The sequence below is a fragment of the Opisthocomus hoazin genome, chromosome 6 (genome assembly GCF_030867145.1).
Source record: "Opisthocomus hoazin isolate bOpiHoa1 chromosome 6, bOpiHoa1.hap1, whole genome shotgun sequence".
Taxonomy (NCBI): domain Eukaryota; kingdom Metazoa; phylum Chordata; class Aves; order Opisthocomiformes; family Opisthocomidae; genus Opisthocomus; species Opisthocomus hoazin.
The window spans coordinates 63610084-63636214 of NC_134419.1; the positions used below are offsets into that span (position 1 = coordinate 63610084).

The following is a 26131-nucleotide window of genomic DNA, read 5'->3' on the forward strand; positions in this document are numbered from 1 at the left end:
AAAAGTTAGCATAACTGAACAGGCCGCTGGAAAGGACAGCTAAGAATAGCAATTGAGAAAGTTCTGATAGTGCACATGATGTGGGTTAGCAAAAACAAGATGTGTTCAAGGACGTGGAGGCAGTCTGTTGCTATTGGCGTTAGTGCATAGCTACCAATCATAAGGGAATATGGGGCACGCGAACAGCGCATGATTTATGTCTGTAGCCTATCCGAATAAGCGTGATCACATGTACAGATATGAAGAATGTATACAACCACGCAAGTGGAGCAATAAAGTGAACCGACTGTGCATTGCATCAATGTGTGAGAGTCGTTCCTGTCCCTGCACGGATGCTGAAACTTGGCAAAGTTTCAGTGTTCTTAATGGAGTGCTGGAAAGCAATTAATGGAGTGGCAAGTTTATGGTGTACATGATGAGAGGGAGAGTTGAACAAATTTTCAAATTTCAAATTTTCAAATTTTTTCAAATTTTCAGCCTGAAGAAGAGAAGGCTGCGAGGGGACCTTATAAATGCCTACAAATATCTGAAGGGTGGGTGTCAGGAGGATGGGGCCAAGCTCTTTTCAGTGGTGCCCAGTGACAGGACAAGGGGCAATGGGCACAAACTGAGGCACAGGAAGTTCCGTCTGAACATGAGGAGGAACTTCTTCCCTCTGAGGGTGACGGAGCACTGGAACAGGCTGCCCAGGGAGGTTGTGGAGTCTCCTTCTCTGGAGATATTCAAGACCCACCTGGACAAGATGCTGTGCAGCCTACTGTAGGTGACCCTGCTTCGGCAGAGGGGTTGGACTAGATGACCCACAGAGGTCCCTTCCAACCCCTACTATTCTGTGATTCTGTGATTCTTTTTATCCCTGGAAACTCAGCCTGGCTGCAACCCATTCTGGTCTTACATTCCTAAATATTTTCATAAATTCACATAACTATGTACAGTAGGAAAGCTTAACACAGTACTCAAACTTCACTCAAATGGGAGAATTATGTCCCTTGTGAGGCACTTGCACTTCTCAGAAATACCTAAAGCAATTCATGGTACAAAGGGGAAAAAAGCTATCAAATTCTCAACTTAGCTGCTGACACAGTACAGAAAACAGTGTTATGTTCTGAACACAATGTACTTTAAACTCCCATTTCAGCTGAAAAGCAGGTCTTTAAGGTCTTTAAAAAAGTATTAACTCACTTTGCATTAAGAAACAAACACGAATATTGAACATAAAAAATGGCAAGAACACCTGGTGAAAATAACAAATGCACCATTTGTCTGGGGAAGTACATTAGCTGTAAAAGTTTCTTTCATTGGCCATTAATTATAGCATCATAGCAAAACTGTTACAGCTATGGTTGAGACAGTATGCTTTTTAATAATTTTTTTTCCAGATACCTACAACTAAAATATTTTTTCCTTATGTAGAATCTTTCATATTTTTTCACAGACAGAAATTAATTGATTTTAAAATTTTCAAGCTGCCCCTTTGGCAGTTTTCTGGGTTACAGAAGCATAATAAAACCATTTTATTTATGGTTCAATAAGTTTCTTGCATTACGCTAACTCAAGTCGCTCAATTTCTCTTGAAGATCACTACCATTGTGTAGAACAATTTTATTTTATTATTTCAAGTTCACAAGCAAATAAAAATACACATTTTCATTCCAGCACAATGTTTCTCTCTAGCAGAACACTTTCTAAAGTAGAGCATAGAGGAAATTTGTAATTCTTTTTTTCACAGAATAGGTGCATAGCTCAGACTATACAAACATCCTCTATAGCTCTCCCAGTCACTTTCCATTTCAAGAACAAGGCAATTTGTGTTAACACAAGACAGCTTATCATGTGCTAAGTCTGCATGCAATTTTCTCGTGAGAACAACCATTTTGTACCTACTTGACACATGCAGCACTATACTACACCCAACTAATCAATCCTGTCTATATTAAGAAGTGGGGAGAAAAACTGGCCACAGCTGTTATATTACATCAGCTTTCCTAACTACTTCAGACAATTCATTTTGGGGATTTTTTTTTTTTTTACTGAATTGCCATAAAACATAGCCCTTCTTTCTATTTCTTTTCAAGCACGTTCTGGTTTTTTTTTTATTTTGCCTTCTCAGAGATTATTGGTGAAGTACAAGTGTCAGAGAACAAGCTATGCTTTCTGCAGGCATCCCCTAAAGTTTTGAGGGCAACAAGCTCCCAGGGTCACTGGGTACCCTTGGAGGATTTATGGACTAGCATGATAGGAATGAGTAATAACATGTTTTCATCACAGACCTCACAGGCTAGTCTACAGACACAAACTTTTGGAAGACAATAACTTATATATAATTTTTTTTCTTATAAGTAAGCAAACGAGAAATGTCTGTCAATGGATATCAAGTCAGATACAGAGACACACAAAAAAAAGTTACCAGTAAGGCTGAGAAAACTCTCTGGAAGGGAAGGATGGAGTTTGGAGCTTTTCTTCTGGTACTCACTTTTACCTGAGCACACCATGACATTGAGGAGATGTTCCTATTCAGAACTTGAGGTCCAGATACTACCAGATGAGGCATCAAACTTTGGTCTTCTTAATAGTAAAAATGTTAAAGACCATGTTGCATATGAATACAAAAAAATATTATAATTTTGGGGGGAGTTTGAAAACATTTTTCCATCAATAGCCTACAGCTGAGGGAGCAAAACCACAAAATACTGAACACAATGACTCTGCTATCAATTTATCTTGCAGCTCACTTTGCAAGATTAGGTCAGTTATTGATCAGCTAACATTAATTTTTATCAGCTTGGCTTCCCAACATGCTGCTCTCTGAATTCATACAAACTGCCCTTAAACCGCACTTCCGTCCCTCCTACTCTCCACCCAGTCAGCCATATCTCTATAGAGAAGACATACCACTTACATCAGTCCCAAGTAGTATAGTTCAGCTTTACCTTTCCAGAAAGATTCTATTTTGTGAACACAAAACAGCCGAAATGAAATACTGACATCTATGAAAAAGATGTTCCTGAAACCGCTGTGTCCCCACAAAACACTTTTATTTTGTTATGCTAGGATCTCCAACAGATATCTGTTTAGCGAGGGGAAAAAATGCAAATAGTTACACTCAGAAGTATAGCAATGCAACCTGGCAAACCACTGACGTCTTAAATATCATTATTATACCCCATACATATCAGCAGTTGGCAATTTCATGTCCAAGTTGAAACCATAGTTTCACGCCAGACCTGGAGGAATGCAATCCCAGCAGCACATTCAGAATGGCATAAACTCCTGTCACGCCAATGATCAGCGCCTGTGAGGGAATGCAGCGCTGGCAAGTCTCACATCTCATTATGAAGCATGGAATTAAGAACAAAGACATGGCCTCATAGCCCATGTTGTTTCTATCACAGGGAAAAAAAAATACCACAAGAACTAGAGAAATGAATGCGGCAGTTTAGGACATAAACAAAAAACAGGCTTAAGGTAGAAACAAAAGATGAAAAACACACTTGGTCCTGGACCCTTGCACTACAACTATGAGATTGATAGTTAATTACTGCTATTTTTAAACAGCACTGTAACATCCAAAAGGAAACATCCTCTCTTTCTAGAATTACTGCCTTTTTTTTGCACATTACGGTGTAGCAGCTCTACATGAGTAGACATATAGGGTATTTTCCTATTGTCTCATCCTCTAAAATATAAAGTATGTGACGTCTAATAGTCTGTATTGTGACTTTGTACTGAAAAATAAAAATGACTAGAGAAAAAAATACATTATCTTTCTGTCAGATTGCATTACAAGTGCTTTGATAGTTACTTCATGCTTCTAAGACAGTACACATTCCTATTAGAAAGAGGGTAATGTAATTTTCCTTTTAATTTCTAACTCCCTCCTCTGGTTTTGACAGTCATACTAAGAATAACAAGAGTTTTACAATTCCTGATATAATGCTAAATCTCTCTTTGATACTGCACACTAGGACTTAATAGTTTCTGGAGTTTGGGGAGGTTTTTTGTTTGCTTGGGTTTGGGTTGGGTGGGAGAGCGCAGGCGTCAAAAAAAATGAACATACTCAGCTTTTGCATTACTAAATGAGTAACTTACTGTTAGTCGTAGGATATAATCAAGAGAACCATAAAGGATGACAGAATTAAAATGAAAAGGTGATTTTTAATTAAGTTTGCCCAGTTTGACTTGTGACATTGATCCTGCCTCTGTTTCTCCTTCTCTGATTTCTCAAAATTTCTATGCAACAATTGCAAATTAGATACCCTTCTTCTGTGCAATTCATTAAAATACTGCCTGAAGCCAAATAATATTTACTTTGAAATGAATTCCACCCTGTGGTTCTTTACTTCTTCACGAGGACCAACAGTGCTTTTTCCAAGTCCAGTCTTCCATTCCACAATGTTTCCAAAGGATCCTTCAGGTCTGCTGTTGCCCCTTGCTGCTTATGTAACCAGGCAGGTATTTTCACCAAGCTATAGTAGACGGGATATCTTGTCTCATTTTATACCTACAACACTGAACCCAGAAAACACACATGCATATATTGGTTGTGATGATAGTACTAGGAGAAGATGAATATCAATTCTGCAAACTCAAATTCCTAGTGCTGTGTCAGGATTTGGTTCATAACCTTAACTCACTTGGCATATTTCTGACTTAATACTGTTCACAGAAAAAAAAAAAACAAACACAACATTCAATAGGACAGCTACAGCTGACTTCCATCCATTTAGAAAAAAAAAAGTAAAATATAAATTTTTACAAGGAGACCTACTTGCTAGCAGGATTCTATCTATTTTTAATGACAGTGTGTTAATACAAGTTAATACAATACAAATCACATATGGATCCATCTTATTTGTATTTTTCCCAGTGATACTTGATTACACCAGATTATATTACTGGAAGAATAGACCAAATTTATGTCCGGACTAAAATTGAGACTAAAAAGCCTACCAAGAAGACAAGAAGAGGATGACCTCAGTCACACCCCCTGCAGCCCTGCCAGTGTTCATCACAGACCTCTCAGGTATGAAGATGTGCCAGCACTGCCTCAGTCTTGTCACTAAGACAGCCTTGTCACCAAAGGTGACAGGTTGAGAGTAGTTTCCACCCCTGCCTAACACCCGTGTACTTCCCACGCTATTCAGCCCACACCATGCTCAAGATTGGCTCCATGGGATTTAGTGAAAGTTACTTCAGTTGTTGTAGTCAAAGCTAAACATTTTTCTGATACAGGATGTATTTCTGCTGTAGAACCTGCCTTTTCACTGCTTACAAGAAAGTCAGGATTACATTTACTACTAAACTTGGCTAACAACTGAATTTTTACGACGCATAGAGCTGCAATCTAACTGAGCATCAGTATCCTCTATCTGCACTCATATCTTTGTGCCCATTAAGACTGCTTCCCAGTCAGGCTAGCAGTGCATCAAAAATAAATAAAGTACCCAATCTACATAAGGTAGAAATGTAAAATAATTGGTATTACATAATCATCAATGTACTTTTTCTTACAACGTTTTCTCTCTCTAGATACATTGAGATCCTCCAGTATTACTAGATTTGGAGATATAAGGTAAGCAATACTATTTCACAGATGAAAAAAACACAGAGGCATAGAGAGATCAAGTGATGTGACAAAAATTGAAAGAAAACTTATGGCAAACTTTAAAAGAAGAGAGATCCTGATTTCCAATCATTTGTCTCAAATAAAAGCTGCCTCTTTCAAAAGATTTTCTTCTTTCAAAAGGCTGTTTTCTTTAATATCAATATATCTTATATTACCTGACTGTTGTGCACATGCTACAGCATACATAAAATTCCCTGTTTACACAAACATCTTTATTATTAAGAAGGATTAATTACCTCTAAGTAAAAGCTGTACTAGCTAGAAAGATTTACTTCTAATTTAATGTAATGCCTAAAACTTCCAGGATCAGATGATGATAAAAGAAATCTGTCAATAAACAAATACTGTTAAGCAATAAAGTTGTCCAGCTTAAACAGTCAGTTGGAAATTTATCCACTATGAATAAGATAATTTTAGCTAAATAAGGTGATGGGGAAACTTCTCATTACAACACTACATTTTATTTGTAATAAATAAATAATTTGTATTTTTGCACGATTTACAAGATATAATTTAAATGTTTTAAAAGTTAATGAGGAATCCATGTCTGATGCTAAAAAAAATATCTTCAAAGTGAGGAACTGAAGATATTCTGGTGCTACAAGGATCACTTTTGTATCTCCTTTCAGTCTGATATCAGACTCAAACTAATCACACCAATCCATGCATTAAAATTGTAAGATAGTAAAATGATTTTATAGAAATTGGATTTTATGGAACTAAATGGATTTTATGGAAAAAAATACTTTATTTTCTGTCAGGCATTTAATCATTTAGCAACAATTCATTTAAATGTTACAAACTTCACTGACATACAGGAAGTTAGACATTGAAAGAACACGTTCATGTAAGTGGACGTCTCGATATTCAGGCTGTATCAGAATAAACGTGACATTGGTGTCAATGAGTAACATGACCAAAATTATCATAACGGCAGAGGACCAAGCACCAAAGGGAGGCAAAATGCCAGAGCATACGGGTTGCGACTGCAGCAAAGGAAGACTGGCGGCAGCACATGCAGAAGCAGCCCCAGGATGAGTAAGGAATCTGGTCCTAACTCAGGGATATGGTGCAAGCCCAGACAAAAATATCTTTCAGTGGCTGACCATGGCATTCATGATCAATGAAAAAAATGAGATGGCTTAGCAGCTGTGTGTATTAAGCTCTGAAAAATATAGCCCAATTTACTAGCTTACCACTCATCTTCTTGTAGAAATTGGTTCTCTCCAGGCTCCAGGATAAGCCTTAAAAAACATTCATTTCACAAAAAGCTATTCTAATTTTAGGTGATAAATAATTATTATATGGGTAAATATTCTCTTTCCTCTTTCTGATCTGTCTGCTGCCTGACATACATTCACAGCTTTTTTTTTTCCCCTTCCTGTATTTCTAAAGCTCTTTATTTTCCGAGTATCTCCAACCCTTCAAACCTGTTTTTGCAATAGATGTATCTCTGGAAGAACAGGTACTTTAACTTCAGTAATTCATAAATTTTCAGACTTTGCTTTTATGAGCAATTGCCTTAGTATTGAATATATTGCAGGCAGCATACCTAAAATCGATTTAAAAACTTACAGCTACGTTAGCTGCTTCTAGAAGTGACTGAGGGAACTATCCTGCTTCATGCAAGCACTAGTATCATTGTAATTAGAAAGACAATCTCTGAATCTGACACTGAAACCAAAAGGGTAACTCAAAGTTCAATGAGCACCAAGAGAAATATGAGTTGTTCCCAGTCTAGTGTAGAATATGCGAACAAAGTACAGGTAGTCTTGCTCCAGGAGAAAAATCACCTGCCATAGCTATTCCCATCCTTCCTCACCTACCAGAACATGCTCAATCACTTCAAATAGTAATACAGCATAATGAGGTTTTTAGTAAACAATTACAACAAGCCAACGCAATAAGAAATTTAACAGGAAAAATGGCTTAGATGTCCCCAGAAGTCCCAGACATACTACTAGACAAGGAAAAATAACGGTTTCCGCATTTGTATTTTTGTTCTTTGAAAGTATTTCAGGTGAATTTAAACAAAGAACTTGTTTGTTATCATTATTAACTAGATCTAGAGAATTTACTAAATCCATGTTGGATTTCAAACACGAGTGTTCTTTTCAGTTTTTCTGTTTCTTTTCAGTGGTGCCCAGTGACAGGACAAGGGGCAATGGGCACAAACTGAAGCACAGGAAGTTCCATCTGAACAGGAGGAAGAACTTCTTCACTCCGAGGGTGACGGAGCACTGGAACAGGCTGCCCAGGGAGGTTGTGGAGTCTCCTTCTCTGGAGATATTCAAGACCCGCCTGGACAAGGTCCTGTGCAGCCTGCTGTAGGTGACCCTGCTTCGGCAGGGGGGTTGGACTAGATGACCCACAGACGTCCCTTCCAATCCCTACCATTCTGTGATTCTGTGAAAAAGCGGCAAGAAAACCTTAGATACTTGAAATGAACTTGTACTGATTTTCCTTCCTCCATACTACTCCAAATACAAAAAACAGATAAAACCAGTTTCATCATGCCATGACTGCTGACAAAACAGGCAGCTCTAAGAAACCAGTTTTAAAATTGCGCTTTCCCCAAATAACATCACAGTATTTCTCTAAACACAGCTAAATGGCATCTGAGATTGATTAATGTGGTCATTTGAGGTCTCCAAGGTTATTAATCTATTTCTGTTAAAAGCGCTTGCATGAAGTTAGGCGCACTCTCCTTAGCTGCAAGCTCGTCAGAGGGGGAAAAAAAAAAAAAGGGAGAAAGCTGTACAATTGGATCCTGGCCATTAGTCTGAAATATTATTAGTTTATAATACCCAGTAACTAGTATTTTTCTATTTTTACAACAACCCAAAAAACCCCCACGTAATTCTAAATTTAATTTATGAAGTTTCTAACTTTAAAGATGCCATACATACATGTTGAAAAATTGTTTAACAATTTCTTTAGGTATATGTCCAGTGCTTCACAGTGCCTAGGAAAAAAAATCTCTGCTTCTTCATGAGTGTGCCTGTATGTCCGCATGCACATTTCAAAAGTAGAGGCAGGAAAAGAAAAGAAGTGGCCAGTAATTCAGAGAACGTAAATTACATGTTTAAAGAAGCACATCAGTATATCAAAATGTAAAACCTTTATATTTTACCCTTTCACCACTTGAATTTTGCTGAAGAACATCTAAATACCATATTTTTATACCAGCTGTTTAACAACATGTTTTTCCTATGGTCTAATTTGTTTTGCTTGCGTTTCCTGCCCTGTCATTCCCTCAAGTTAATGTGTTATTACTTCAATTGCACAGCATTACATGTATTTGCAGAATGTCATATTGTAAGCTACTGAAAGTAGCTTTTATGCTTTCTTATCTAATAATAACTGAGGACAATATGTGACTACTTAGCACTTCCACGCAGTTGGTAACTTTACAAAACAGCAACACTTAATAAAAGTACACACAATCCGTGAGAGACCTGGTCAAGTAAGACTGATCTATACCGCTAAAGAAAAATAAAACAAAAAAATAAATTCAGTGCTAAATTCTTACATATACTTCAGTACGATTTTTCTTTGTCTAGAAACATGTCTAGGAATATTGGGAAAACGTAAGAGTAAGTTTCTGTAAAACAGTCACCGCAGAATTATTAATGCCTGGCAAGCTTTTTTTCTGGGTCAACTGTGAAAAATATGTGTAATCTTGCTTAGCGATCTTTCATCCTGATTTCCTAAGGAAACACTGCTTATGCAAGCATGGTCTGTTTGTCTATGTTTCTTTATTTTCTATTTGCTCTTTCCCTCCAAATAGCTTCTGAACCTGTTAAAGAGTTTCAGCCACAGGGGACAAAGGAGTAGCAGTCTCTGAGGTAATTATGCTCCTATAAACTTGATGAAAAAGTACATTTGGTTATAAAACAGAGAGAGAGAGACTTCATACACCCACTTCAGAAAATGCCAAGTACAATATCAACCCCATTAAGCACTAGGAAGCCCACAGCAGAGCAGCAGCCACAACAGATTGCCCCTGGCTAGAGGTACCGTGGGGAGCTAGCGCGGGACTTGGGCCATCCAGGCAGCTGTGATGCAGTGGTTGTTGTGGAGGGTAAGAAAATTACTAGTGTGGATAATAGCTCAGATACAGACTGTTTTGTGCCAGCTGACATCAGCGTTAGGGCATAAGGTTTAGTTTCCTAGTCTGGATTTTGACTTTGGGTCCAGTACAGCTGGAGCACCTGGCCGAACCATCTCAGTCCTTGCTCCCAGAAGCATCATATGAACTATGGCTGGCCAGATATTCTCAAGCATAAAAAGACTTGCCACAACTGTTACTAATAATACTACTATCCCGCACACTGCAATGTCATTGGAGCAGGGTCCAAACCATACACTGCGGTGACAAGGTATCTGCTAGTACCTTTGTAATCTGCACTAAGCCTGTTCCTTGGGTAATAGCAATGGTTAACCCCATTGTCTGCAAGTTAAACAAATAAATAATAATAATTTTTAAAAAAATCAAATTAAGTCACAGATTTTTCTATTTAATATATTGTTCCAATTTATGGAATAACTATATCATGAAATTACATAGACTTTATTTTTCCGTTGTTCAGATCCTCCAAATCACTTTTTTAAGTAAATGAGAGCTTCTGGATTGGTGAGACTTACTTGAAAGAACTGCCTCTCCATGTGGCTTTGAAAGCCCACTCTGCCTTTCTTTTATGGTACCCAGAGCATATGAAACACTTACTTAAATGTCTATGATAACTGATGCATCTCCCAGGAATATAGAACACTGACTACAGAGAGGGAAGGCACTGGAACTGAAACCATTACAAGCTGTCAAGTCTTTGCCCCAAGCTTCAGACCCAAAGTGAACTCTCAGTCTCCTGAATATGAAGCCGTTTTGACGGGCCCATCACAGAAATGGGTTCAAGGTGCTCACTCTCATCTGTAGAATTTACGGACTGTAGATCTCCAGTTAAATTCCATAAAGCTCTTCATATTTTAGCAAACAGTTACTTTACCACACTTGCTTCAAAAAAGTTTATTTATTTTCTTACCTACACTTCTGAGTTTATTCCAAACCAAGGCCTATATAACTGAGTGCCATACAAAACCTAAGTTTACAGAAAGTTTTTATTCTCGCATGGTATTTAAGTAATGATATTCACTTCTTAGTGCCTCTTGTTAGTACTACAAAATAAGCCCAGTGGCACAGAGGTGCATCATGATCCAGACACTATAACACATTTGTGAGTCAACCTTTCCAAACCAGCACAAGGCAGCATTTCTTAGTTTCAGAAAACTCAAAGTGGAGAGACTTCCACCTCTACAGATCACTTGTGAGTCACTGTTCACACACATACAAAGTACAGAAAAAGCACCTTTTGTGAGACAGTGTTTTTCAAAGCATTTTTACAAACAGTCCATTAAAAATACTAATATTTCAGAAACATATTTTGATCACTATTACTTATATAGTTTTTAATACAGGCATTATTAAATGTTTAATTTGCAATATTAATAAAGTATTAGTAAATATAGGATTCTCTTTCTATTACTAAAAAGGAAATAACTGTATCCTCAAACACGTTTTCTCCTGGCTGGCTATTTGTATCCCCTGAAAACCTAATATCAGATTTCCTTTTACAGCAGTAACACAATTTAAGAAAATCTGAAATAACAAACTTTTAATACTCATGCTGTAGTTGAAAATAAATGCAATTTTCTGAGAAGCCTGCAAAAACAAACACGAACTAGGTCCAACTATATTTTGAAAAAGATTGCACTTCATGCATGATATAAGAGTTCTACAATAAACTTAGCTTTAGAGAAATAGATTCTTAGAATGGACACTTAAGAGGCAAACAACTTCTGTTTCTCAGTTTGCTGAATTAAAGTTGCATGAAAAGAGGAGTCCCAGTTTGAGAAAACTGCTCAGTAAGGTCTCTTGCTTGTGTAACACGCTGTTGAGAAATCACCAGAATTTGGGAGGACTGAAACTTTTGTAATCCAATTCCTCTTGTGACATGCATTGAAAAACAAAATAATAAGGGAAAGTTGTCACTAGCTTGTTGGAGCAGGGCTGCAAACCATTCTTTGGTCAATAAGAGGTTTTGAGCACTCACAGAATCACAGAATGGTCAGGGTTGGAAGGGACCTCTGTGGGTCATCTAGTCCAACCCCTCTGCTGAAGCAGGGTCACCTACAGCAGGCTGCACAGGACCTTGTCCAAGTGGGTCTTGAATATCTCCAGAGAAGGAGAATCCACAATCTCCCTGGGCAACCTGTTCTAGTCCTCCATTAACCTCAAAGTGAAGAAGTTCTTCCTCATGTTCAGGTGCAACTTCCTATGCTTCAGTTTGTGCCCATTGCCCCTTGTCCTGTTGCTGGGCACCGATGAAAAGAGCTTGGCCCCATTCTCCTGACACCCACCCTTCAGATATTCGTAGGCATTTATAAGGTCCCCTCTCAGTCTTCTCTTCTTCAGGCTAAACAAGCCCAGCTCCCTCAGCCTTTCCTCGTAGGAGAGATGCTCCAGGCCCCTCATCATCCTCATAGCCCTCCACTGGACTCTCTCCAGTAGCTCCTCATCTTTCTTGAGCTAGGGAGCCCAGAACTGGATGCAGTACCCCAGATGCGGCCTCACTAGGGCAGAGTAGAGGGGAAGGAGAACCTCCCTTGACCTACTGGCCACACTCCTTTTAATGAACCCCAGGATCCCATTGGCCTTCTTGGCAGCCAGGGCACACTGCTGGCTCATGGTCAACCTGTTGTCCATCAGCACTCCCAGGTCCCTCTCCACAGAGCTGCTCTGCAGCAGGTCCACCCCACTGGTGCATGGGGTTGTTCCTTCCCAGGTGCAGGACCCTGCACTTGCCCTTGTTGAACCTCATCAGCTTTCTCTCTGCCCAACTTTCCAGCCTGTCCAGGTCTCGCTGAATGGCAGCACAGCCTTCTGGTGTATCCACCACTCCTCCCAGTTTTGTGTCGTCAGCAGACTTGCTGAGGGTACACTCTAACTCTTCATCCAGGTCATTGATGAAGAAGTTAAACAAGGCTGGGCCCAGTACTGACCCCTGGGGGACACCACTAGTTACAGGCCTCCAACTAGACTCAGCGCCGCTGATGACAACCCTCTGAGTTCTGCCATTCAGCCAGTTCTCAATCCACCTCACTGACCACTCATCCAGCCCACACTTCCTGAGCTTCCCTAGGAGGATGTTATGGAAGACAGTGTCAAAAGCCTTGCTAAAGTCGAGGTAGACAACATCCACTGCTCTCCCATCGTCTACCCAGCCAGTCATGCCATTGTAGAAAGCTATCAGATTGGTCAAGCATGATTTCCCCTTGGTGAATCCATGTTGACTACTCCTGATAATCTTCTTTTCCTCCACTTGCTTAATGATGACCTACAGAATGAGTTGCTCCATCATCTTTCCCAGGATGGAGGTGAGGCTGACCGGCCTGTAGTTCCCTGGGTCCTCCTTCCTGCCCTTTTTGAAGAGTGGAGTGACACTGGCTTCTCTCCAGTCCTCGGAGACCTCTGAGTGCCACCTTTCAAAGATGATGGAGAGTGGCTCAGCACTGACATCTGTCAGCTCCCTCAGCACTTGTGGGTGCATTGCATTGGGGCTCGTGGATTTGCGGGCATACAGATTGCTTAAGTGATCTCTCACATAATCCTCCTCGACCAAGGGAAAGGTCATCCTTTCTGCAGGCTTAGTTTCTTATCTCCAGGGCCTGGGATTCCTGAGGGTCAGCCCTAGCACTAAAGACTGAAGCGAAGAAGGCATTCAGTAACTCTGCCTTCTCTGCATCCTCCATCACCAGGGCACCCACCTCAGTCCACAGCGGCCCCACATTATGCTTAGTCTTCTGTTTGCTGCTGATGCACTTGAAGAAGCTTTTCTTGTTGTCCTTGACACCCCTTGCCAGATTCAATTCCAGGTGGACCTTAGCCTTCTTCATTGAATCCCTGCATGCTTTGACAACATTCCTGTACTCCTCCCAAGTGGCCTGCCCCTCTTTCCACATTCCATGGACCTTTCTCTTCTGTCTGAGCTCCACTAGAAGCTCCTTGCTCAACCATGCGGGTCTCCTGCCTCCTTTGCTAGATTGACTCCAGGACTGGAAAGAGCCAGGGTATACAAGTCACTGAGTTCCACCTGAAATTTTACTTCTCCTCTGAAGTTATCAAGTTTGACATTGAATTATTCCATTTTCCACATAAGCCAACACTCTTCTGGCTCATGATCTCATGGTAACCACGAAAAAATTACAGACGCTCATGATTCTTGTCTCTATGGCATTCACATCACTAATTTTTTGCCCTGAAAGGGACCAAAAGGAGTACAAAGCCAAATTAAATGAGTAATCCTTCACTCCAGCACACCCACATTTCTAAGCACCTGATCTTGTAAACTTAACGTTATCTTAAAGGAAGCTGGATTTTTCTGCTACTGTACTTCGTAAGATTCTCCACCTCCCCTTTCAGGCAAGGAAAAATTTCTTGTTGGTCTATTTTGATAAGCCATGAATATGGTCAGCAGTTGCTGTCATAGTTCTCCATTTTAAGCACCTGAAGTACTGCTCTGGATTAGTTTGCATGGAAAAGGCAAAGCTGGGGAAACCTTTGTCCAAGGGTTAGGAGCACCCATCCATATGTAGTTCATTCACCCTCACCTCTTAGTAGACTATTCCAGCTGTTCTCACCCCACCAGCTGAAACTGGGGCTTCACAGATATTGATGAGAAGTGTATGGGGCCAGAGAACAAGAAACAGAGCATCCGAATCTGAAGACAATGTCAGCACCTGAATTCTAGTCTCTGCTTCAAGAACCATTTATGGATTTTGTATTAATGCCATGGCCAAAGAGCGTTATGTACAGAGGAGATGTTACTCAATTTATCTGTAATGTTGTGAAAAATCAATACAATAAAATTAAGACAGTTTAGATGGTGATGATAATTGAGGCTACAGACCTAAGGGGTTTTTTTTGTTTTCTCACTACTCTCAATACTATTTGCAATATCTTTTTAGGTTGAAGTACTTCTCTAACTAGATAACTAACAAAGTTTTTAAAAGTACATGCTCAGTATCATTCCCCAATGTAAATTAAACCTCAAAAAACCCCAGAGGAAATGCCTTCCTCTATTTATAAACACTAATGCTTTACTTGAAGTGCATTAGAATTTAATTTACCAGTTTCCTTTCTTGCAATAAATTTGTAATCCTATCCCCTACTCTAAATTGTTTTGTCTAAAATATATGTAAACTTCTTTATAAACCTCATATCGTTGTTACACCTAAGATTAAACCAGTTAGTAAATAATACACAACTACTCTTCATTCCTTACTATTAAATATTACCAATATTAAAGAAGTATTCATTACATCTGTAACTATATGCAAAGAAAATGGAGTATTCCTTTATGTAACTGTTCAGTTAGCTTTATCCTAACCCTTCAAGGTGCTTAAGGGATTGCTCCAGACCTTGAAATAGATTGTTTATCTTTAAATTGCAGTTAGAATATTCAAATGTATCAGTGTCATATACTCAACCCACCTTATTATACAACCATAAACAGCATGCACTTCACACATATATAGGAAAATATTAGCTGAAGTTAATTTTAATATGTAATGTTTTTCACGTGGAAACATACATACAACACAGAATACATTCATGCATTCACGAATGTAGCAACTACTTTGTATCAACAGCTCTATATAATGAAGATATTCTTACAAAGCAATTAGCTTAAGCTGCAGGAGATACTATAAGATAGGCATAACATAGTTACTCATTTTAGATGCACTGGCAAAGTAAGTTGCATATAAAGAATGGCTGTTTAGACTTGCTCTACATGCTCTATAGGTCAAATAAGTGACCTATATATACAGAAAACAGTGTTATTACAGTATAGCTGCTACTGCTTATTTATTCCACTGAAGTTTCAAAATGTTTTGCGCCTAATTCATTAGTTGCTCCTGAGCTCCTCTTCCCCTCTCCAAATATTGGCTAGAAAAACACAGTCATGGAGCTCTATCAATGTCGTTGTCTGTTCCAGTGACATATGTTGTCCAATTTCTTTAAAACATAATTAAAATATAGACTAGAATTAAAATGGAAGCATTGGAGACCAATGAGTTAAATAACTCAAAACGACATGTCAAGTATATTAGTGTTACCATTACATATACCAGTCTTCACTGTGATAGTGTACATAGTGTAGCACAAGCCTTTCACTGGATGTTTATTTTAGTTCCAAACTGATGGCAGTGCTTTCCTGTATTTTCCACATCCATCCCCATTCACTCACTTTTATGCTGTTTCTTAACTTCATGGCTGCCTAGAAACTCAACGGTGCAATACAGTTCAGAACATCTCAACTTTTTTGGCTGATGTTTGTTTTTATATTTAAAATACAAATACTTTTTAATTGAAGGTGGAACGAAGCTGATCAGTTACTCACAGTCTCTCCAGGGATCTCAGTCCAAAGAAAGAGCCATTCTTCAACCATAAGATCTTGTTGTTACTCAGAATCCTACAAGAAGTCAGGAAAGAATCTGGTTAATAGAACATGGTAATTCCACTGATTAAAAACATGTAATTATAGTAAATGACTGCTCTTTAAAATACTAATCACAAAATTCTCTGCTTCATTTGCATTTTCCCATCATAGCAGTAAATAAAGATTACTGTTTCCTGAAGTGCGTAGTTTCTTCTTTATTAAATAAAAGCATATTCAAGAAATATGTCAACAAATGAATTTTGGCTTCAACTTGAAAATCATAAGACTGATAAATGCCCACATTTCACTAGTCGATTCTAAGTTACCACTGGGAAAGGTACTCATTGGGCTTCCCAGTCAGCAAAAAAGGCTGATGAAGCAAGGGACGTGTTAAAAACTGTTCCAGTAGATTAGAGGACGATACAGTCACTTTGCAGTGGCTGCTATAGCAGGGACATACCAAGAATGATATCATCAATGGCTGACAGATAGAAAGTATTACATTTTCTATAGGAGAGACAAACAAAAAACAAACCCATTACCATAAAAACAGACTAGTCTAAAAATGTTTTCCTGTTGCAACCTCTGCATAGTAGAAATTCAGTAATTAAGCTATGCCTGGCCCATCAAATACCACCACCTTCCAGTACACACACACAGGCTGGCCTTGCATGCAAGCTATTGGAAAAGTTGTCTATTCACCCTCTTCATGTTAAACTACTGTCGCTGTCACAAGTAGGTCTTTCCAGTTTAGTGATTTTTCATCGCTGGATTTTCCCAGCTGTTTCAGAAGCAATACAATATGAACATGCACTCATGCTGAAGATGTTACCATGTAAAAACCTTACAATATACAAAAGAAATTCAATTTGGTTTAGAAGCTCATGAATTTTATTTTTAAGCAGATCAAATGATTATGTAATGTGCAGAAGAAACATTTGTCTCTGAAAAAAATCCAGTTGCAACTGCTTGAGAAACGAGTCTTTTAATGTAACATTTACAATAAACTATACTTCTTTAGTGCACAAAATTCCATTTCAAATTGAGACATAGCTTGCAATAAAGATAGAAATAAAACAAAAACAAAAATCAAAAGAAATTTTATGCTCTTAACTAGCAAACTTGAGACTTCGTGAATCAACTATTTACTCCTGTAAAATTTTAAAACAATCTGTTACACGAGATATCTTAACTTGTCTCTTACTGTTCATATACAATGGGAATTGCTAAGTGCCTTGCCCCAGCATACACCTCTTGTGTAAAATCTCAAGTCTCGGAGCAAAAGACAACACATAACACTGACCCATAGTGAAACAGAAAATAATTATTGATGTAGAAAAGTTAAAATACTGTAATGTTAGTAAGATTTGGAGATTTTTGCAAGTTATTTCTAAAATTCATCCATAAACATGTGTAAATATATTTTGATGTAATTTGATGGCCCACTGTCAGAAAACATGGAGAACAAAGCAGCTCAGATCTGACCTGTATGTTGTTACACTGTGTTGTTACTGAGTACACTTGTGCAGCAACATTACTGCTCACCCAGAACTGGTCAGTATACCCCGCAAGTGGCAATTCAGGATCGATCATAAACACCTACACTCAGGCATCTGAAAGCACACAGAAGCCTATGTTTATGACAAAAATTAAACATGCTCCATTAAATGTACAGCCTATTGCCATCAGCTCAGAAACTCCACATCTGAAGATCTTCCTGCTGCTTCTCAAATTAAAACTCATATGTATGACATCAAATATTTCTCTAATCTACTAACTCTTCACTACCATCTTAGCAATACATTTCAGCAGTGACATGATGAAAGACCACAAACTGTTTCAATCTTATTTGTCAGTTTTTCTGAATTTTTTAGGTGCCTATACAGTGAATAAACTGGACAATTTTTTTAAGATTCCAAACATCTAAACTAGAAAATGTACATACATGGAATGCTCCATTATTTTATTCTGTTCTTTTATTCACCTTCTCTTCTGAGGCTGCACAGAACTTGTGTCAGTCAAGAAAAAAATTAAGTCCAAGCTGGGCTTGGAAAGACTAACATCATAAATTCCACTTCATATTGGCTCACTTGGTTATATGCTGTGTTACAGAGAGACCGTCTTTGAGGTCTATTACAATGACATTAGATATAAATGTTATATTTGGACTGTTCTGCACAGCCTAATTTGCAAAGATACATGCACTTCAGAACATTCATCTGGCTTCAATACAAGTAGTTCTACCTTTGAAAAATTTTCATGGTGCCAATTTGTTTTTCCAGCCTTATATTCATTCTGCCGAGAAAAAGAGGGCAGTCTGAACTTTGCTGGCAATGCCATGAAAATGCAGCACAAGTCAAGCAGCACGAGTTTCCTACTCTCTGTCTCTGGGTCTCCTTCTGCATGGCCCTAAGTGTGTAGACTGAAACCAGTATCATTAATCCACATAAAACAAACTCCTAGAAATTAAAGGGAACTATCTAAGTAGTAACAAATCACAAGATTAAGCAGAACATTTAGTTTATAAATGGAACGCTCATTAAACACAGCTCATGTTCTGCAATACCCCTATCTCATTTAGTCATTTGCTTTTATTTTTCTGAAAGATAAATTGAGTCTTGAAAAATATAACAGACACCACAAAATTAAAAAAAATAAAAATCATAGAACTTAACTATGTAAATTAGAGTTTCTAAATGAAACCTTTCAAATCTTTACACCGGCATTTCACAGAGACTTTCACACAGAGATCAGGTTTCAAAAATTAAGTTTCCTTTAGGGCCTTCTCTACAGTGCCAATTAAAATTCAGATTTTATAAATAAAGTAATATGGGTATTACTGTAAACATACAATTCTTTTTGTATTCAGAATCACAGCTTTAGAGAATCCTAGTATTCCAATGGGGGGGCGGGGATCTTCTCTAACATTTAATACAAGTTATCTACATTTCATTGAGCTGGTTGGTACACCACATGGGAAAAAACCACCTGTCTTTAATTAGCCATAGTGATAATGTCCAAGAACTTGCAACAGGCTGTTATCAAGAACCATTCGGTTTGCACTGAAGACCGATTCTGCGAAATCAATGAACAACTTCACCAGCAAACTTAAATCACATTATTTTTCATAGAATCACTTGTTAAACTTCTGATGCAACTCATAACATTCTTCCCTTCTGAGGACATTTGCTGTGGGAATGAGGCTAGAAGGGAGGAAAGTTTTAGTTGCAATGTTCAATATACTAACTCAGAAATGAGACTTAACTACAGATGATGAAAAATCATTTCAAGTAAGCAATGCCTCGTCAAATTGTGGCTCTTGATGCTGAAATTACACAGAATAATTTTGTATATATTACTTCTTCAGAAAAGTAACAGAATGGACATGAAATGTATGAAGTATGGCTGAAGTAGTAAGGTATCTCTTTTCCCTTGAATACAGTCACCTGCTTACAGGGAGATGTTTATAATTAGAGACCTGCTGAAATGTTGAAGGAAAGCAGGGACCTGAAGAGCATCCTTTTCTTATACTTACAGATGCAAAAGTTTGGTAGATAAATACATGGGAAAAGGTGCTGTTCATGTATTTGATTTTGGACAGCTTATAACATAACTTTCAGGTGTAACAGAAACCAAGTCACTTATTTTACTAAAATTTTAAATATAGTTTGGCTTTTTAAAACAAATCACCACCATGCACCCATTATCATTAAGTATTTCTCACATTTTATTTATTCACAGCATTTTTTGCTTCTCTTCTTTTTATCTAATGTGCTAGTGAATCACAGCGATAAATATTGATACACATTGCAACTAGGCAGCTGTTTTAAACAATTATCAGTTTCTAGCCATGTGCTAAAAATCTCACATTTTCAGTATCTTATTCAGATGACAGAAGCACTAAAAAGAAAAAAAACCCACATTTTATTTCAATGAAACTATTTTCCAAACCCAAAATCCACTTAAAAGTTTTTCTTTAAAAAAAAAAAAAAAATCCTGGAGAAACCTTCTGAGAAGGTATTTATTTCAAAGTTCAGTTTGCAAACTGTCTTTGCACTACATACAGTGACCCAAACCCCAAGTAACTGGAAGTTAAAATGGTGGTACTTTCGGCCCTAGCCCTCATGGGATACATCTAACTAAAAGTGCTGAGGAGCAATCCACTAGCCAGCACCACTCTGCTGATCAGACACATTACAAACTGTTTGCTCACTTCATTGACCCTTTCAAACCTTATGTCTCTGCTGCTCCTTCTCCCAAAACACTTTGGGGGATAGTTTACCCCAGTGAGCATGTCCAGAAGACATTAACTCTACACCAGGTTTACCCTTTCCCGGCCCTGTGAAGCCCTCTAGCAGTATTCCTGCAGGCTCTGAAGGGATATCCTTCAAACACCCTCTCTTGACCTACAGTGAGACCTTAAACCATGCAATCCATACCTGTAGTTTCATGACGGAAATGTACTTCTCTGGTGGGCTGCAACACAGGCTGCATGCTATTTCATTCATAGAATCACAGAATGGTAGGGGTTGGAAGGGACCTCTGTGGGTCATCTAGTCCAACCCTCCTGCCGAAGCAGGGTCACCTACAGTAGGTTGTAGAGGACCTTGTCCAGACCTCATCCTGCACTGCGAACAAACCAACCAACCTCAGACATACACAAGGGTCAAAATCATGCCAGAGAGCACGGATGGTCAACAAGCCACTGCTTCCAGTCTCTCTTGGACCTCTTTCTTTAGCAGTATAGACATACCTAAAAGGACTAATTGTTCTAATGGGCTACAAGTCATCTCTCTGATTTTCTTTCTGGTTCCTCCATTTCAATTAAACAAGCCACATATCACAATTTGTTTAAATTGATGGTATGATTTTTGTTTCTGTGAAACCATTAAAAGTGCAAAAACACGTAATCCTGTGCAACAAAGTCTCCTTCAAGTATAAAACATGTCCAGTATAATAGAATCTACTGCAGTATTTTAAAAAGTATCAAATAAAAAGCTCTCAATTGTAATGCAAACAAACTTCAACTTCCTACAACCCCTCAAGCAGAAAGAAAGAATCTCTTTACCATGCCTTCAAAGCCAATGGACTTGGGTTCACTTGACATTACAGAGTAAACAAATTCCACAGCTGAGGCTTCTTCAGTGAGATGATACTGCACCCCACCCAGCAAAGCCTAAAAACTGTGAGCTCACACAGCAGTGAATCCACAGAGAAAGCACATCTCAGATAACTAAATCGAAGAAAGATGGAACATTTAGATGAAGACTGCTATTCCCAAATGCACAGTGAAGATAGAAGGAAGTGTGACCCACTACTGAAAATACATATTTCCTCTGATAATATTCACAGAGGAAAATAAACAAAAACCATAAGCAAAAAAACCCCACCCAAACTTCATGAAAAAATAGTAAAATGTCAACTTCCACCTGATTTTCTGCTGGAGAGCCCAGGAACTGGTTCAGAACACACTTTACCCAGTCCTGTATCTAGCTGATAGATAAGATGAACAACCCACGTCTACGAAATTAACCCCTCTGAAATCCTTTCTTTATGGCCCTCTCACTGAGACCAGCTGAAGGTACACTTAGGTACTACAGGAGACACCAGCCAGGAGACCAACCACACCTGCCCCTGCTGCGCACTTCTCCATGCCTACTTTGTTTTTCCACTTCTCAAGTAAAAAGATGTGTTAGATGGTTATCCAAGGTAATTTGACAAAAGACAGAAAGCTCAATCCATTAAGATGTACATCTGGGACCTCTGTACTGGGCTTGTGTTATGAAATTGTGTTTCAAGTTCTGCAGTTTCTCTTAGATACTAATTTCAGTTCAAGTAGAGGGGAGTATCTTCTCTTTTAAAATATCATTTTACATGGAAGCCTGATAACAGTTGACATGTTGCAGCTTAAGGTGTTTGTTTTCTTTACACACAGTATGTGGTTAGACACAAAACGAGTGTGAGCAGACATCCTATGAAATACTTGGACACAGTGGTGGGAAAAAATGTATTTAATTTCTTTAAGATATCAGAATAAGACTAAAACCATTTATATTAAAATGCTACACGGTAAAATGAAAAACTATTTTTAAGGTTTTAAAATGCTCAGACGACCAGAATATTGTTTATTCCCACAATATTCATAATTCATTGAACACTGCATTATAAAAAAAATTAGGAAGGAGCTTGCACCACAAAAATTGAAGGAATAGAAAGGAAAAAAAGAACTCCTGCTTTCTGTGCCATGTATGTAGAGACATATGGAGCTATCATAATTTTTTTCCATCAAAACTAAAGACCACAGCTGACCTGCTACCTAGGGCTTCAACAGATAATATCAGAACTATACAGATAAACTGGGAGGAAAGTCACAGAACAATAACAAAATGGATTGAACAAGTGAAGATAGAAAAATGACTGAAAACAGTATCGACAGCTCACTAGATGAATGGGGTGTGGCAGACACCTACATAGTTTGATAACGAAACAGAAAGGAGGAAAAACTTGTAAAACTATAAGAATTATTTATCAATTCATTATACATCACTATATGCATACAGTAATTCATACAGCCTGATAATCTGTCTGACTTTGAGAACTTCAAAACTTGAAGCATAAAGATGAGTTTTCAGAATACTAAAGATGCACATAACAGGCTCAAGTGACACCTCTCTTCGCTAAGGGGACTGTGGCCCATGGTGTTGCCTTTTCAAACTAAACAAAGTGTGATGTCAACATTCTTAAAAGGAATCCTGTAAATCCTATAGAAATCCTGTAAAAAGTAACAAAACCCACTAGATTTAGTAAAAAACCCACTTAGCACCTCTAATTCCAGCTGGTTTTATAATTATTTTCAGTATATACCAGCTTTTGTTAAACCCATTCACTTGCAGCATAACCAATCCCAAGCATCAGTGAAAACAAAAATGTTAAAAATGACCTTCCATTGTAGATCGTGTGTTACATGTGGCAAAAGGCCACAGACAGCTATAGTCAAAGAAGCAATAACTGCGTACTAATTATCCGTCTATTTAGAACAGCACCAGCAGAACAATTATTTCTAGATCTTGATGCTATTTGATGACAGCAAAAGCAGCAATGAAACTATAAGCACCAAGAAATTTCCTTGTAGGTAGTTATTTATTTAAATGAAAGTATTTCCAAAAGTGCAGAGAAATGCTAGTAGTCTGTCATACATTTAATGGAATGTAGGAGAAACTGTAGCTGACCACTCATGTTATGGAAATACAATGCTGCTTTTGTGGAAAAATCACTGTTCAATAGCCTCATTATCAGTAATTCAAAATATAAGGCAAAACTCTGATTTTTGCTGCTTCGGTGTTCATACTGGTGGCTTTTCATCAATAGTCCTCTTGAGTGACATGAGAGACTGCCAGGTCACATTCAAAACAACAAAGCCAGAGAGTTCTTCATAAACCATCACACTAGCCGATTTAATTAACTAAAATCACCTTCAGGAGAATTTTTGTATAAGCAATATCACAGTGCAAACAGTAAAACTAAATCCTGTCATCACTAGCAGGACACACGACTCATCCTCTCCCTAACACTGGTTCCGTGGTATTAATGTTTTAACAAAAGGAAGCAGGAAGGTCAGTCTCAAGTAGAAATCTTAATATGATTTCTTAACAGTGTGGGAGTTGAAAAGTTCCCAGCTTCTCAAACAAGTCCTCTCCACTACAGGGTGATATTCATTAACTGCATAAGACAAGAAGTAGCAGGAATCAAAGCATTACTAATAGGACTAAGTACTTCAGAAAGGAAATGTGGTTGTCTATTTTACAACTTCTGTCAAGCACCAGCAAATTTCTGAACTAGATGATCCTCTTCAGTAAAATATTTTTTTCCACAAGAACTTTAAGATGTAAAGGTTATATCTATACATCAGTGAAGACCCAAAGTATCATATAGGATTCCATGCTCAAAGTTTAATCAATTGTATTCAAAAAAGTCAACACCTGGAAAACTGCCATCATTGGTGGATGATTGTAGAAAAAGGTCTGACAATATAAACACTACGTGGAATAAAATTACGCAGTGCTATTTCCTGAAATCACAGAATACCGAACTGCTGAGGATATAGAAAGATGATGAATCATTACTATTTTACTACGACATGTACACGTTGTATTTATAACATCATTAAACTGCTTAGGTAAACCTTTCTATTAGAAGTTTTGAACTTGAGTGCAGATAACTTTTTCAAATGTAATCTTAAAAAACTAACACGTGATCTTTTGATAATACAGCATTTTCATTACATCTTTTGAAAAAGAGATAATATTTTCTGAGTGAATTTTTGGACTGTGGCATTATACCTAGCTTGTGCATAGCCTTTAGTTGAGAGATAATTATGTGTGTTCAGCTTTCTGTGATGGGTCCTACTGAGTCTAGCAGAATTATTTACATGAATTAAATTTATCATGTGCATTAGTTTTTGAAGATCAAAGATTCTATTGTCAACTTTTTCTTCAGAGAAAGGGAGGAATTGTTCAAAGCAATTGCTCTACAATGAGAAGTAAATCCTTACATCTGACCTTTCAATAAAACACCATTTCTAAAAGCATATGTAGACAACTGGTGACAGCATGGGTTTGTATGTCTTGCTGTTCCTGGCTTTGCCTTTGACTCACTGCACAGCCTTCATACAGTGAACATATATTTAAAATTAATTTTTAATGGGAAAAATAAGACTGATACAGAATATAAAAAATAACAAGTTCTTCACTGAGTAAGCTGGTGTAATATGCAAATAGATTTAACAAAGTGATTGTTCATAGAAGAATTATCTTTTGATTTGCTTGTCATTCAACTGAGTTGACATTATGGGGAAATGATATTCCTGTATTTGTTTCTCATCCAAACTTACACAATTCATCAATAGCTACAGTGCAAACAACACCAGGAGGAGCAGAGCAGCTGAGTGAACAATGCACAACAATGTGCACATTGGAGCATTTCAGCATGTTCGGCACCAATTAGACAGACAAGAGCCAAGAAGCATCGTTATTCTGTAGGGCAGGATTTTTTTACACTAATTTCAGTGGGACTAAGGAGTTCTTCTAGGTTCCCCATGTCAAAACGGTTACTGGAAGTACTTTGCCATGGGGATTCATGGCAAGATCAACACAACAGCATGCCCTTTCTTTCTCCTAGGCTTCCACTCCACTGCTCAGGCAAACAACCTTCAGCACCCCAGTCTGCCTTGCAGCTCTCACAGGTGGGCCAAACCTGTTGTTTACATTAGCTACGATACATTCAGGTGGTTTTATTCTGCAAATAAATTCTAAATCCCTGTTTAAGTTCAAGAATTTTAATAAGATTAATTCAATTTTAATAATTTATTTAGTCAAATTTTTTTAAGAAATAATTCACCTTTCCTAATTAGGATTTTACTACAGCTTTCTTTCTTCTAAGTCATTTTTTGAAAAGGATTAACAATTCCTGAGCCACCATTCCCTGTTTATTACACTTTCTATATTACCTTTTATTTCCTTCATAAGCTCTTTTCAGCATTACTCTTCTTCAGCCCTTTGTTCTTCTTTTGAACCCTGAAACACCTGTTCCACTTTTCCCAGTTTTGCTACTTTTTTACGTGTTTCTAAAACAGCACTATAAAACTTCCATATTATTTCTGAAAAACATTCCCAGAATTGTCTTCAACATACTCATGTGTCTCAGTTACTACAACAGATAAGCAGTAACAATTGTTGAATATAAATCCAGAAAAACAGTGAAAAAATTTCACTGTAGTAATTTATTTTGATTTCTCTCCAAATTGCTTTGTTTTTGTAATTGTTATATCTTCACCCACAGGTTCTGCTGGGACTGTAGTTGTGTTTTGCAAAAGAGGGATCTGCAGCAGTATTTTTTTTTAAATGATGATGTATCATCTGATAATTCAATAAAATATAAAAGTTAGATCAGAGCACCGCTCAGAGTGGCAAGATGGTGACACTTGTTTGTAATGGAGACTGTAGCCATT

At 37.9% G+C, this 26131-nt stretch overlaps 1 protein-coding gene across 1 annotated transcript in view; it reads right to left on the minus strand.

Annotated features, from left to right (window-relative positions):
- The window catches only part of ADGRA1 (adhesion G protein-coupled receptor A1), a 294207-nt gene that overhangs the window by 236155 nt on the left and 31921 nt on the right, over window positions 1-26131 (minus strand). The window contains exon 2 of the mRNA XM_075423515.1: window positions 16087-16158. Coding sequence (XP_075279630.1) covers window positions 16087-16158 — 72 coding nt within the window. The remainder of the gene's footprint in view (window positions 1-16086; window positions 16159-26131) is intronic.